The following is a 16018-nucleotide window of genomic DNA, read 5'->3' on the forward strand; positions in this document are numbered from 1 at the left end:
CAGCAGTCCTTAAAGCTTCTGACAATGTTTATGGACACATTCTGGTATGAGATTTGACAAAATGCCCTTTTGGGTTGAAGAGCCTCTATCACAAGTGACCTCAGCCTCATCCTCATCCACATTATCATTGAAAACATAAAATCCTTCCAAGTTCTCGCACCTGTTATCAGTGATACTTTTTGGTTCTCTTCCAGAGTCATCATCCTCTTCTATGACAAAAGTTTGAAATTTGTGTATAAAAGACAACACTGTATTCTACTAGGCGCTTATTATTCTGGCAAGCTGACCGTGGGTCTAAGATAACTAAAGTCAATGTTATCATACTGCACAGTTGTCCAACATGTAGTATAATGTATTTTATCTATACTTCTTCATCTCCATCAACGGTCCCTTGGCTATTAGATTTGAAAGAATCTCATTATCAAGGGCTATCAACAGCACTGGATATGACTTCAATAGTTTCCATTGCTCTTTTTAGACAATGCCATCGCAGTATGTGAAACTCAGCAAACCTTAAATGGGAGAATTCCAACATCTTATCTACTGCACTCAGTTTGCTGTTACTGAGAATGGAATTGCTAAAAAGGCTAAATAGATTTTCCACTGTGCATGAGTATGATACCAATTAGGGAATGGACTGTGCTGATTGAAAAAGTGCAAGAGTTAACTAATGTCAAGCACAGTAAACTCAATAACGATAGATACTTCTGTTTCATTTTAGTAACAACTCCTTCTGCCTTTCTAGTTAATATGATGTTGGAGCTATTTATTCCAAGAGCAACACATCATTTTAGAGTTCTTGTTTATTCTTAAGTTCAGTTAGCAAATTCATCATAATTACACTGATCAGTTGATTGACTTATTTCACACTTGGAAAGAAGGTAATGTTCAGACCTGACTCTTGCCAAATACTGTGTAGATTACCAATCTCTTATGAGTTTTCCACATCTGTGTTCTCATCAAGCATTATTGAAAATAGTTCTGACTCTTTTATCTCCTTCAGTTTTCCCTCTTCCACACCAAAAGTAATGGTTTCCAGAAACTTGTAAGTACTCTTGCTGCTTGTATACTCAAATCCACTGTTATGAGTGAGCATCTGGCCCAAACTGCCTGTCAACTCCTAAATGTGTTTCAATTCTTCCCTTGCCAATTTTCCTTTGGCTACATAATCAACCACTTTCTGGTATCCAATGACTTTCTTCATCCTTTGACAGTTTCCAGATTGCTTCATTGGTTCTTTTCTACAAGTTTGAGTCTTTCCAATGATGCAACATCACTGACATCTGAGAAGAGAAAATAAACAATTACTCAATGCTGACAAAAAAATTAATTACTCAATGCTTACACAAATGAATGAATTATTAAGTCAATGGTAAGGCATTTAGCAATTCAAATTAAAAATGTATCTGACAAAATACAGAAAACACAAATTCACCCAGAATTTATCATGAGAGTTCAAAAATGCTTCATTAAAAAGACGAGCACTATTGACAAAATTGGTGAGTACTTTTAAAAAACTAATTAGGCTCACATACTTTTGAGAACTGTTGTATATTTGGCTCATGAGTCACAGAAAGTATCCATTACTATTAAATGGATATTAGGCACATGTCATAAATACTACCATTATACACTTCATCTTCTTACCAAAACTGTAACTATGTGATTCTGCTTTTCTACTAGAGACAAAAAAAAGGTAAACATAAAATTATCAGTTTGTAAAAGATAACAAAACCAAAACTTTAAAGTAAGTACAAAAGTATCTTTTACTTAAAAATTTGTTTTTCATTGATGAAAATGAAGATTTATCTGTTACGTCAAGCCTATGACTGTTGAAGACTACCAAACAAAATAACAATCTTTCAAAATAAATAAAATTTAACACAAGATAAACCCATCTGAATCCTTAATAATTTGTAAAAAGTGAAACATTTATAATAGGGCCAAAAATTTTATGCCTTTTTCACACTAGGCAATTAATACAATGTATAACATCTAACATTAATGTCTGAAAATAATATTTTCTTTCCATTTAGTTTTTTGAAACAATGAATTATCAATGATTGGCCAAATATATTGAGTTACTGTATATACTTGCTTACAAGTTGAGTTCAACTTCAAACAGAATAGACCCTTATCTGCCACTGCATAATGCACAAGCAAATCGGGGTCTGTGTTGTATGTTTTACTGATTACTCTTAACAAACAACACAGACCCAGATCTGCTAGTGGATTATGCCATGGCAGATATGGGTCTGACTAGTTTGCAGGTGGACATGATTTATAAGTGAGTACAGATGTATAGATGGTATTTGCTTACATGCCGGAATTCTGTGTCCATGAGCATTAAATGTGTCAAGTCTGGCGTTTTGTACATGATGCACTGTGACAAAGTTATCTTCCATATACAAATTATACGACTTCTGATAAAATCCTTACGATAATTTTTCACTCTGGAGATTGATTCTCACTATCTGATCCAGGTTCATCATGTGAATGTATGCACTGAATGAAAATTTTAGCAATGGAGTTGCTCATACAAGAAAGGAGTCCCAAATAATTTATACAGTCAAGCTGAAATGAATGAATGCAACTTTTGACAGATGTAAGCAATCCAATCATCAGTTCTACTTTTAAAATCTAGTTGTCCATCTTATTAACAAAAACATGTATATTGCTGGTTAAATAAATGACTAGCAAAACCCATATACCATCCCATGAAAAAATATACCATTTAATACTAGCATCAGTAAAAGACAGAACAACAATTAAAAGACTTACCCGTTGTAAATGAAGGGTTCAACGGGCCTTGGATCTTGGTTGTCCCACATCAAAGGTGCCCCATGCTGATGTATTGCAGCCAGGTGTTCCATTCATGTCAAGAAAGTGCTGATGCAAATCAATCCACACTCATTCTACTCTTTCAAAAAGGTAATCCCTTTCATCATCTATGAGTATAATTAATCCAGTCAAGCACATGAAGATCCACCTAATCTCCCAGCAAGTGGCCACCTTGTGGATCGAACTCATTTTTTGTTGGAAAACTTGACAATATAGGCAGATGTTCCTAATTTGATAAAAGCCAGATAAGAAACATGTCCTCTAGAATAATAACAATTGAAGCCAGTACAAAATATTTTTAAGTTCTTTAATATCTTGCTAATATTCATACTCATTCAAAATAACGATAACATAAACCTATATTCTACATTTGATCAAAATCTCATCAAAAACATAGCCTCCTTGCTGGTAACAATTAAATGTTGACTAACAGACAACAGACACATGGCCATACACAAAACTCACGTGTCCTTATGGACAAGTTTGGTAAAATAGATTACTGTTTTATCTCAGTACTGTTATAATACTGAAATATAATATTAACTAACCTCATTCACACCCTGGGCCAGAGCACTTGCACAGGCCTTGGTAGGGGCCTCCATTGTCTTGCCATCATCCTTTGGTCCCCATGAGGCACTGGCAATGTCAATGTACTGGTTGTGATATAACAGGGCCTTAGCTTCCAGTAAGCCTGTCACTTCACCATCTAGAATTCGCAGACCTGGGAAGGTAATATACTATAAATTGTTTTATTTGGTTCTTGACACGAAGAGTGCATTTTTGTTGTTCCTTATAGTCATAGTTTGGGGAAGGGTAACCTGTTGTGTTCATAGATTGATACTTGTTCCTTGGGTCATTAAATTGTTGATTTGCAACAACCTCAAAATCGATGAAAATTTGTGAACCATGGAAAGTAGTGAATTTATAGCAGTTTGTCACTTCTCCATCAGATCTACAGAAAATCAATGTGTACATAATTTATTTATTTCTGCACTGACTTGACATGTATTCTGACACACTATGCATGGCTTGAAACAAAGGCATTATAAAAAATTAAAAAAAAACAATTCACTGATGAAACATTGCTATATTTCATCAAATATAATTATGTGAATGGTAGTGGATATTCTTACAGTAACAGGAATATTTGTATATATTCATTGACATAATGTTTCACTAACTTCATTTTCATTTTAAGAAAAGAAAATTCTTAGTTAATTATCCATGTTGTAAGTTACAAATGAATCAGTGAAATTAGTCTGGAGAAGAGACGAGACATACATCAATATACAGTGAGATGGACAGTTAACTCCACGAAACACAAAACATCCTTTTGGACAGATGATGTCTTGATGCTAAAGTTGAATATTAACATTACATGGTGCACACATATTCAGATACATTTAACTCCACTGCATAACTGTTAATTTGGGAAGAAAGAAGTAAAAAGAATTCGTTCTTTTTTGGGGAAAAATCACTTTTGTGTTTATTTCATGTTATCTCAAAACTGCAAAATTTAAAGAACCGAAAAACATATTCCTTCCATGGAAACAACAGGACTCATTCCCACTCCATGATTTCAAGGGAAGTGAGTGGTCTTGTGAGAAGTATGTGATGATGTTGCATTCAAAATATGAAGTGAAGTGGTAAAGCAGTTATAGAAGTATTTCATGACAAACCTTTAAACAAAATGCACCTCAATTATAATTCCTTATCTCACTGCTTTCATGGCTCCATTTTGATGCAGAACTCAGAGAGAGGAGTTAACCTTACAACAGTGGAGTATGTGATTATATTATACTCCAAATATAATCAAGAGAGAAGTTATGAAAATACAAGTTATTATAAGACATAAATCAACATGCGCCATACTCATAATTCTTCTTGATTCCATGGCCTCACCTAGGTGTAGAACTCCAGAGATAGGTGGAGTACTGACAGCAGGAGAGAATGTGGCAATATCATAATATATGGTGTGAAATGTTTAATGGGTTGCAGAAATAAAAGATATTATAAATTTATAACCAAAATTGGATCCCAATACAGATCATGACCCCATGTCTCCATTCTGGGGCAGATTTCGGGGACATGAATGATTGAATGTGGTGATTTTATAATGACTGAATGTGGTGATTTTATAATGATTGGATGTGGTGATTTTATAATGATTGGATGTGGTGATTTTATAATGATTGGATGTGGTGATTTGATAATGATTGGATGTGGTGATTTTATAATGATTGGATGTGGTGATTTCATAATGATTGGATGTGGTGATTTTATAATGATTGGATGTGGTGATTTTATAACGATTGGATGTGGTGATTTTCATAATGATTGGATGTGGTGATTTCATAATGATTGGATGTGGTGATTTTATATTACAAAATATAAAATGGATTGGTATAGGGATTATAAGTGCTGTTATATCATAGAATGTAAAATATTAAGATTCAAATAAAATATGACGTAGAACTGTTTAACACCCAATGCATATGCCTCAGTAAATTAACACCCAATGCATATGCACTAAGTAAATTAACACCCAATGCATATGCCTCAGTAAATTAACACCCAATGCATATGCACTAAGTAAATTAACACCCAATGCATATGCCTCAGTAAATTAACACCCAATGCATATGCACTAAGTAAATTAATACCCAATGCATATGCCTCAGTAAATTAATACCCAATGCATATGCCTCAGTAAATTAACACCCAATGCATATGCACTAAGTAAATTAATACCTAAAATCATTATTACAGTGTGTCCATAACTTGCAGAATAACTCCTTACCACCTATTTTGGCATTGTAAGCTATTCCACATCCACAAACTTTATTGTCACACTCAGCTGCAATCTCTCCAGCACAGCGAGTTCCATGACTGTAAAAAGAGAGATAAAATGCAGATTATAACATAGATTTTAAAAGCTCTGTTTAAAATAGTCCCATCACATTCTAGATCTAAGAAATAGTCACACTATTTTGCATACTGCTGTTTACCTCCCCTCCCCCCCAAAAAACCATGTTGGATTCTGTTAATGATGAATCTAGAAATCCGACCAAATTAAATGCCGACATAAAACAAAATTTCAGTGGCAGGTTATGTATCACATGTTTGGCTAGTTTATGACCAAAAAAATGAAGTATCAGATTGTAGTTACTAGTAGTTTTAAAGAATGTTCTGGGGCCCCAAGTGGCCGAGTGGTCTAAAGCGCTCTCCGTTACAGATCACTGCCATCTCACCTCTGTCTGCGTGGGTTCGAGTCTCGGATTCAGCCAATGTGGGTATGTGAGAAAGCTTGCCAGTAGCTTCTCATGGATTGGTGGTTCTTTCCGGGGTTTTCCCAGGTTCTTCCTCCACCATTAATACTGGCCACCATGAATAGCCTATCGTGTGCTGAAAAATGGCGTTAAGCCCTACAACAACAACAACAACAAAGAATGTTCTAAAAAAAAAAAACGCCTGTGCTGCTCTTCTGTTTAAGAAAATATATAATTTGATATATCAAAATGTATTAAATGTTATGTGTTTTTTTAAATACTATCACATTATAGATTTTTTTTTTTAATTTCAGCAAAATTGAGACACATTTTTTTATTTCTTTTAGTTCCCAGTTACCACATGTATATGATTCATATATTTTAATTAAAACAATGGAAGAAAGTGACCTATATTATGCAGAATTAGGTAATTACTCACATCAGACCTGTGCTTATAATAGTGTAGATTGTACAAACAAGATAAGGAAATAAAAAACATGGCTGACTAACATATTGTCAGAATTATTCATTACAAGAAAAGTAGGTCACTGTAATATACTGTTCATAGAAGCAAGTATCAGTCAATGACATGGTTACACTCATAAATTTCATGACTATACAACCTCTCCCTCTTTAAATTGCCCTAGCTGAGGTCCATAACTGCCCATCATGTTACGTATGAACCAGCTGCAAAACCTCATGAGTATATATGTGCATGCATTGTATGCGCGGGTGTGTGGCTACAGAAAACATCAAACCAAAAGGACACTACATTAAAACATGTCTTAAGAGATCACCATCTTCTGCCAACATATGATGTAGTTTCTCAAGGCATGTGGTCTCTTACACCAAGTCTGTGCAGGAAGGCCAGCTTGTTTTCAAGGTCAAAATTCAATTCAGTTTAAGATGCAAAATACCCCAAATTACTGTACATATGTCTTTTTCTTTATTCTTATTTTTTAAATTAAATTTTACATGCATTCATCTAAAAATAAAAATAAATACAGAAATAAATTAAAATGGATCAATCAGAAACATTTTCATTTAATTTGAAGTTTACATACAGTCTAGCAGCATATGAAGTGCAAAATTACCTCAGATCACATTTATTTATTTTGTCCATAAATTGCAAATTTATGTAAAAGAACATTTGTTTTGTCAATAAATTGCAAAGTTATCTAAAAGACTATTTATTTTATCTAAAAATTGCAAAATTAGCTATTATAACACTTACCTGATATACTTATTCAGCCAAAAGCCAAATACTAAGTCACATAGACATAAATAATAAATGTATCAACTCAGTAAATAACAGGGTGTAACAGACATGCTAATGTGAACAGATGACAAAACCTCTGAATGTAACAACCATAACATGGATAAAGCAACAAAAAATACAAGCATATCCAATAACTAAAGAATTAAACTCATCTGGAAAATGCAAATAAGTAAACATGTGAAGAGAAAAAATACTCCCCAGCTGCGATCCATGTCTACCAAACAGTATAAATTTCCCAAACCAAATAAGGAGTTATTTAAAAACAGTTTCCAATACTCTGGAACTCTGATCTGGAATTGTACTCCAGTTGAGATTAGAAATGTCCACTCTATTTCCTTCTTCCAAACCTAATATATATAGTGGCTTCAGAGATGCAGCTAAAATAAATAAACTCCTTTGTATGAGGGCCTCAAGGTAGATTAGTTCTTAGCTAATTATGTTAACCTCTTTAAATAAGGTCATTATTATTATTATTATAAAGTTGTATAAACCTTTTAGCTGATGAATATCGATGTCGAATTTGAATGAAGGTTGTACAAATCTTTAAGCTGATGAATACTGATATACAATGAATGGTTGTATAAATCTTTTAGCTCATGAATACCGATGTTCAATATGAATGATGTTTGTATAAATCTTTAATGTGATGAATTCTGATGTACAACTTGAATGAAGGTTGTACAAATCTTGAATGTGATGAATTCTGGTGTCAAGCTTTAATGAAGATTGTATAAGTCTTTAAAGCTGATGAATACTGATGTCCAATTTGAATAAAGGTTGTATACTTCTTTAAGCTGATGAATACCGACATCAAGCTTGAATGAAGGTTGTATAAATCTTTAAGCTGATGAATACTGACATCAAAGTTGAATGAAGGTGGTAAAAATCTTTAAAGTGATCACTACTGATGTCAAAGTTGAATGAAAGATGTATAAATCTTTAAACTGGTTAATTCTGATGTCAAACTTGAATGATGTTTGAATAAATCATTAAACTGATGAATACTGATGTCAAGCTTGAATGATGTTGAATAAATCTTTAAACTGGTGAATACTGATGTCAAAGTTGAATGAAGATTATACAGATTTAAAAAGGTTTATAACAGGGTCTATAGCATGTGTGATGGCCTTTGGTGAAATCATATTATAAAAGGTGCTATAAAGAAGGAGAGCTGTACCAGAATGACAACTAGCCCATACAATTCGGAATGATACAAAGGTAACATCACTAACAGATAATGAATACTAATGCCAAACACAACAGAAATAGTAATCTTTAAGCTTAGGAAAATTGGAGATTACACTAAGTCTGATGCTGGTTTTAAATTTTATAACAGGGTTCATAGTTTGACTACAAATACTGGATTTTTTTATAATGAAGAATGTCATAACAAAGGACATCTGTTACAATCAACACTGTCAAACAAAAGGCCAAAGTGGGCCTAATTTCATGCATCTGGGCAAAAGACAACTGTAACCTGTTATGTTTTGGGGTCAATGCAATTTTGTTAGTGCAAACTAATCTATACAAAATAGCTAGCATAACTGGTGGAGGAAGAACCCTGAAAAACCCCAGTATGATCCAATGACCAACAGGACACTACCAGCAAGGTTTCTCTAATACCCACATTGGAAAATGTAGCTTGTGAAAGCAAATTAATACTTAAAGCTCACTGGGGAAGAAAAAAAATTTGGAGCACTTAGTTGCCACATTATTAGGCCTACTAAAATACTTGGTTCAGGTTTCATGCTAAAACAAATGCATTGGTTGCATGGAAAAGGATATTCCAAAACTTGTTTTCTCATCTCCATTTATGAAAAGTAAATTACAATTGTATGACCTAATTGTCAGCATTGCTCAACAAAGATGTTTTACCATATTTGCATGTACACTCTCTCTATAATTACTGAAATAATTTGAGTTTGATATAACTTCCAGTAACCCAAAACCAACACAAATAACAAACAGCATATAAGGTTAGCTTCATCACTGATTCATGCTTTCTTGTCCATGCCAAGTAGGTGTTAAAAAATATTGGAAAAAGTACTAACTGTCTAAATGAATAAGATTTCAATTACTATTAACAGTGAATGAAATAAAATGTGCTCTGATCACAGTATGCAGACAAATCGGGTATTTGCTCAGCTTTGTTCTTTTCAAAATATACTTTATGATAATAAAAAGTTGTAAGGTAACTAAAATAATGAAGATGCAAGATAAAATAAAAACAAATAGTTCAGCCAATTTATTATAGCAATTTTAAGTTTGTTTAGAGGTTGTTAGTGACAATTAAGTAATGTACAAACAATACCTACCTGGTTTTGAAGCACAACATAGCAAATTCACTTCCAATTTTTATATTTTATGTTTTATTTATATTTAAATTACAGATTATCCTGTTTTACCCCTAAGGTGTATTATTTTTTAATTTATACATTTAAATTGCTCTACTGAAATTCCTGTAATACAAATTATTGTTTCAAAGCTTTAAAATGTTTTCCAAGGGGAAGAACCCTCTTCACAACCCAAAACCAATGATTCTCAATAGAATGAATCATGGGTTACTTCCCTTGCTTTAAAATGCACACTATTACTGTGGCCTTTGCAATGGTAGCAAGGTCAGCCAGTCAGATTCAAGAATACCTGATTACAATGCATTAATTTTGCTCACTACTGAACCAGTCCAAGATCTCTTTTGATGTAAGCCCACATTTCATGTTTGATAAATACCAGATCAGAAATATGGTTTGAAAAAGAGGAAACAAGCTTGGCCAATTATAGTCGTAATCATTTCCCCATCTAGAGATTTTGCTCATTATTAAATATTCCAAGTTTGATCCAAACTGACCAAAAATATGGCTTCCAGAGTGCTAACAAGGTACTAATCAGACATGATCATCTCGGTATGAATGGGTCATAGTCTAACTCATTCGAAAAACTGATGCTATAAACCCATATTCCAAACTTGATTGAAACATATCAGAAATATGGACTTCAGAGGGTTAGCCAGCAATTGCTGATGAATGGCTGAATCAGGCATAACATACAATGGATGCAGGGTATTACCATAAGCTCAAAGGACTAAGCCTTGTGGTCAGATGAGTTAAAAATGAAGACAGCTGTAACATTTGAAGTAATCATGACATTATAAAAATCAGGTCACACTGAAAACAGAAAAACTCCAACACAAAAAAGAAAAACAAGCACATAAATTAAGACACTCTAGTTAATATGATGCCACCATGCTGGTCAGCAATATAAATATTTATTATCAAAATTAAATTCCATCACTGGCATTCCATTATATCACGTGAAATAATTGTAAAAGTAACATGCAATCATAACAAGAAAAATTAACATTTTTTTACCATGTCTTTATAACAAACATTGGATTGGATAAAATCACATTTAACACAGAAAACAAGAAGGTTTTAATTCTTAGCACATTAAGGTATAACACATTCAAGTGCCCTTCTTGTGTGTTTTGACATTATTTTAAAATAATGGCAAAATAAACATTATTTATTTCTTGAGATTCATACTTATTGTTACAACTATCTGTAATTGTAAGAACCAAACTTCATATTTTATTCAATTCAGTGAATCAGGAATCTTGACAATCGACTGTACATACTATTGAAAACATCCTTCTCTTCTCCTAGTCAATCAAGCAGTGTGTAATTATTAATTCTGTAAAGTATGATGAGTTCAATTCCTCGATGTTGCATAGTGTATGATTATTAAAGTGTATATAAAATTATATCTACCATGACAGAGGTCTCAGAAACACATAATTACATGTATTTGAATGCAATTTTTTAAATCTGGAATGCAGAAAATCACCCATGTACTCTTTTTTTGCAAACAGGAAAATTTTGCATCACACTAAATATGTTCTAATCACTATGAAAAATGAAGCAATAATTTTATTTGTTTTGTTGCTGACTTCCTTTGATCAAAGGTCGTTAGCTTGCATTGATGAAGTGCATGTTTTATTGAAGGCGTCACAAAATTTAGGCTCTCTTTGAAGGACCAAAAAAATATCCGTTTGTTATTGCTGCGGCAGCGTCAAATAATTGTAGAACATTGAAACAAATTTCTCTTTATTTGCTTGGTATATATCAGTGCTTCAAAGGTAATCAGTTTTCTTTGAAGTTGCAGGAAAACTATTTGTTTTGTTTACATTTTTTTAAAATTGCTGCCCTCTGGTCGACTGTAGTCATTTCCAGTTCTCGCTTTCAGAGGTGGTCAATTGTAGCTAGTCAGTTGCAAGGCTATTTTGGTTATATTACAGCATACAGTACTAAGTCAGACACAAATGTAAGCAGATTATGATACAACAGTGCTCTGTTTGGATGGTTTCTCTATATGAAGCAAGGATCTGTTTATGTAACAAATGATTCCAGTGCATTTTTATATCCAAGTTTGCGGGGACCCTTCATGGTGCCTTTGAATTTCTTTACTCCAAAGCCAAGACTGTATATAGTTTTTATCAACCAAAAATGTTGCCACCAAAAATATTTCCAGATGGAATATTTTGTTGCTAATTAGGAAATTAAATTGCAATTTGCGACACTGGCAAAGCCCAGCACGATCCCTGTTAATATGTACATTTCTGATTGTAGCCATATAAATATTGCATGCGACCTTGAAATCAAGGCATGTTGAGACTTGGACAAAATGCCATGTGTAAATTTGGATAAGAACTGTTGGGTTAAATGGAAAACTGATGAATATTTTAATGAGATTCAGAACTCTGCTAAAGTTGCTAGAACTGATAGTTCGGATGGGACAGCAGCCAAGTGTAAGAAAGTGTGTGATGCCTGACTTAGTGTTTGGAATAAAAACTTTCCTTCTATTTACAAAATTCATTCTGATTGACAAAAAAAAGCTATATGCCAATGGTGTAAAGAATGTGGAAAATTAAACTCAGTGGCAACTACTGGTTCTTCTGATCTGCAAAGTTCCCCCTTTTCTAGGCACGAGACATCTTGAGACCACCTACTTACTAGGTAGTCATAATTCATTGAACTGCACACTGACAGAAGCCTGTACAACTCTACTTCAAGAGTACAGAGATTTCCAGACTCTGCAGTCCTAGCAGTGATTGTGTTGGTGTCCAAGTGACATCCATGGCATGCAAGAGAGGCTTCAGTGTGCAGCACAAAATCAAGACCAAGGTAAACTCCAGAATAAAACATAAGACCTTAATACAAATGATGCGAGTCAAAGAAGAGGGACCTAGTGTGAAGGAATACTATCCTAAACCAAGCATCTGAAAATTTTGTGAAATGTGACAGAGACAAAAGTGACCTATATTGTAGTTAAAGAATATGATATTTGTACATGATATCAATTTTAATACATAGTATTTTTGTATAGAATAATAAATGATTACAAATAAATAAAACTGACAAAGTTTTGTGTCTGTTTATTCCAGGCATTTTAATGGACATTTAGCCACTTCATTATGTTTCTGGGAAGGGACTGCAACTTTGCTGGTGGGACTCCGATTTTAACCAAGTTAGGAGTCTTGGACTCCTAGTTTTAAAATCCTAGTGAGACCTCTGCATGAGGTAATAACTTAGCCATTTCTACAGCTTATGTCCTAGAAAAGGACAGGAAACATTGCACTAGTCTGTAACTAATTCCATCTTTGATTATTAATGCATGCACCACTATTTTGGGAATAAAGAATTATTTCTTTTCATACAAATTTCTACCACAGTGACTGTATTTCCAATTTTGACACACAAGACTACATGAACTGTACATCTATGATGTGTTTCTGTGCATCACATTACTGAAAGTGAATCATTCAATAAATAAATATTGACTGCTAGAACAAAAAATATAACTAATGTCAAATATTCAACACAAGATACAGTGTATACTAAGATAAAAGGTTTGCGGTAAGTCTTATGACATCAATACAATGGACAAACCAAGTTTTTGTACCTTAAAGTAGTTGACACAATTAAGTAATTACAAAAAAAAGTATTGTATAAAACGGTTATCTCTATCTAATGTAATTTAAACTTGAGCAATTCACTTGATGATATACCGTAAAATGGTCTAAGGCACTGCTTTCAGATGATCATGCAATATTAACATAAAAATATGTTGCTAAGCACTGAGACAATTTGCAAACTTATGCTAAACTGATTCACTTTGAAAATAAAATTATTTACTGAGTGATGTGTACCTAGCACAAATAGGATGTCATGGTACCTCAGTTTTGATACATAATCTAAAGCAAGGTGCATTTAAAACGTTGCTAATGCTTTATTTAAACAATAAATATCAGCAACGCCAACATTAAATTCACACAATCAGTACGAAGCCTAGGTGTTACTCTGGACAGTACTCTCACACTGCACCAACATCATCATGAACATATGCAAGGCTGCATATCTTGAGCTGAGACGCATCAGCTCAATTCGCAAATACCTTTCAGTTGATGCCACTAAAACACTTGTGTCTTCATTAGTACTTTCAAGACTGGACTATTGTAACTCAATTCTGTCTGGTTCATCTCAATATCTACTCCAGAAACTTCAAAAAGTTCAAAACACAGCTGCTCGGATCATACTTACAGTACCATGATCAGAGCACACCTCCCCGCTGCTCTGTACCCTACCCTGGCTATCCATTCAATCCAGAATCAAACAAAAAATTTGTTCTCTGTGCTACATTTCACTGTCGGACTCTAGTCCACCATACCTATCTTACCTCACCGATGTGTACACACCAGCAAGATACGTACGCTCCTCTTCTGACAGTCGTATACTCATTATTCCCACTATGAAAACAAAGTCATATGGACAGCGTTCTTTTGCATACCAGGGCCCAGCAACGTGGAATGAATTGCCCACTGAACTTAGACACAAAGACACAGTGATCACATTCAAGAGGGCTCTCAAAACTCACTTATTCTGACTGCAAGAACAAACTTAAAGACCTAATAATGTTTCCTACCCGAAATATTCTCAGCATGTTTTTTATTTTTTTATGTTTTTCTAATTTATGTTGTTTGTTTTTGTAATATTATTATGTTTTTTTTATCTTATAGGTGTTGTCTAATGTTGTAAAGCACTTAGAGCTTCTAAAGATTAGGCACTATACAAAGTCCTCATTATTATTAATATTATTTCAATTACAGTAACACATATATAAATCCACGCACACACACACACACACATACACACACACACACATATATATATATATATATATATATATATATATATATATATATATATATATATAATGGTTTTGGAAATCATGACATTTGCACCTGTACTTCAATTTGTGGACTTGGGGAGGGTGTCACTCTTTCCACAAAAGGATCATTGTTCAATAAGCTTTTACATTTTTGGTTTTGTAGCAAACACAAAATCCATTAACATTCTTATCTCTCCAAAAATAAATATAACACCTTCACTTATTTCAAAAGTCTGGACATGAGAAAAAGATAAAATGTTGCAAAATTGTTGTATCCTGATCGAATAAATCCTACCTATAACCTGGATATAATGAAGCTGTGCCATGAATTACGTTTTTAAAACATGGAAAATAAATATAAACAAATGTCAAATTCCTGATATTCATCACTTAAACAATTCTGATCTAAATTCTTCAAGTTGCAATGTCCCATTTCTTTTTAATTATTCCTGACTGTGTTTGACCACCATCAGCAGTGTTATACTCCTCTATTTCCATAGATGTATGTTAAACTGCAAACTCTTCTACTTTTCACTCAACATAAGATTATAAACTTGCTCCCAATGAAAAATGACCCCTTGCCAATTAGAAACCATTTTTTCAATATCATCAATAGAAAGTAGTGATACCAATGGAAATGATACACTCTCAACCATTTCTTGATGTATGATTTTCACAAATCAACGATTGACAGCCATTAGAAATTTCTTCGTTTTGTAATGTTTTCTGTTGATACACATAAAACTGGAAACCTGTCTGGAACATCATGCAGTAAAACGCTACAGCTGATTTTAAATGGTTTTTAAGACTTTGATAATCCCTAATTTATTCGGATCAAAACAAAACAACCACATCAATAAATCCTGGAAATAAAATGCATTTGCTCTTCACTCCACAACCAAAAAGGTTTACAAAAGCCCATACTTTATGCTGGCCTCCAGTATATTTGTTATACAAAACACATGTAATCCTACATACAGAGAGAGGGGCCCCGAGTGGCCAAGTGGTCTAAAACACTCTCCGTTATGGATCACTGCCATCTCACCTCTGTCTGCATGGGTTTGAGTCTATGATTCGACCAATGTGGGTATGTGAGAAAGCTTGTCAGTAGCTTCTCATGGGTTGGTGGTTCATCCCGAGGTTTTCCCCTCCACCATTAATACTGGCTGCCATACATAGCCTATCATGTGCTGAAAAATGGCGTTAAACCCCACAACAACAACATACAGAGAGGCTGTCTACATCTGTTCATTGTGCTAGTTCAAGTTCTGTGATGCATCGAATTAGCATAATGTTTATGCCACTGGAAGCAAGCAATAACATCTAGCTGTATCATTCAACATTTATGTAACACACAGATTTCTTACATGCATGGAAATCCATGGTTTTATGACCAAAAATGACC

General features: G+C 33.7%; 1 protein-coding gene across 5 annotated transcripts in view; it reads right to left on the reverse strand.

Moving 5' to 3' along the window:
* Nucleotides 1-16018, reverse strand: part of LOC149786773 (PC3-like endoprotease variant B) — a 109714-nt gene that overhangs the window by 32994 nt on the left and 60702 nt on the right. For all 5 annotated transcript variants that reach the window (XM_089977286.1, XM_089977285.1, XM_089977283.1 and 2 more), the window contains 2 exons: nucleotides 5642-5730; nucleotides 3390-3562 (listed from right to left, as the gene is read on the reverse strand). In XM_089977286.1, coding sequence (XP_089833412.1) covers nucleotides 3390-3562; nucleotides 5642-5730 — 262 coding nt within the window. The remainder of the gene's footprint in view (nucleotides 1-3389; nucleotides 3563-5641; nucleotides 5731-16018) is intronic.

The sequence above is a fragment of the Sinohyriopsis cumingii genome, chromosome 12 (assembly GCF_028554795.1).
Source record: "Sinohyriopsis cumingii isolate HCF-2022 chromosome 12, ASM2855479v2, whole genome shotgun sequence".
Lineage (NCBI taxonomy): Eukaryota > Metazoa > Mollusca > Bivalvia > Unionida > Unionidae > Sinohyriopsis > Sinohyriopsis cumingii.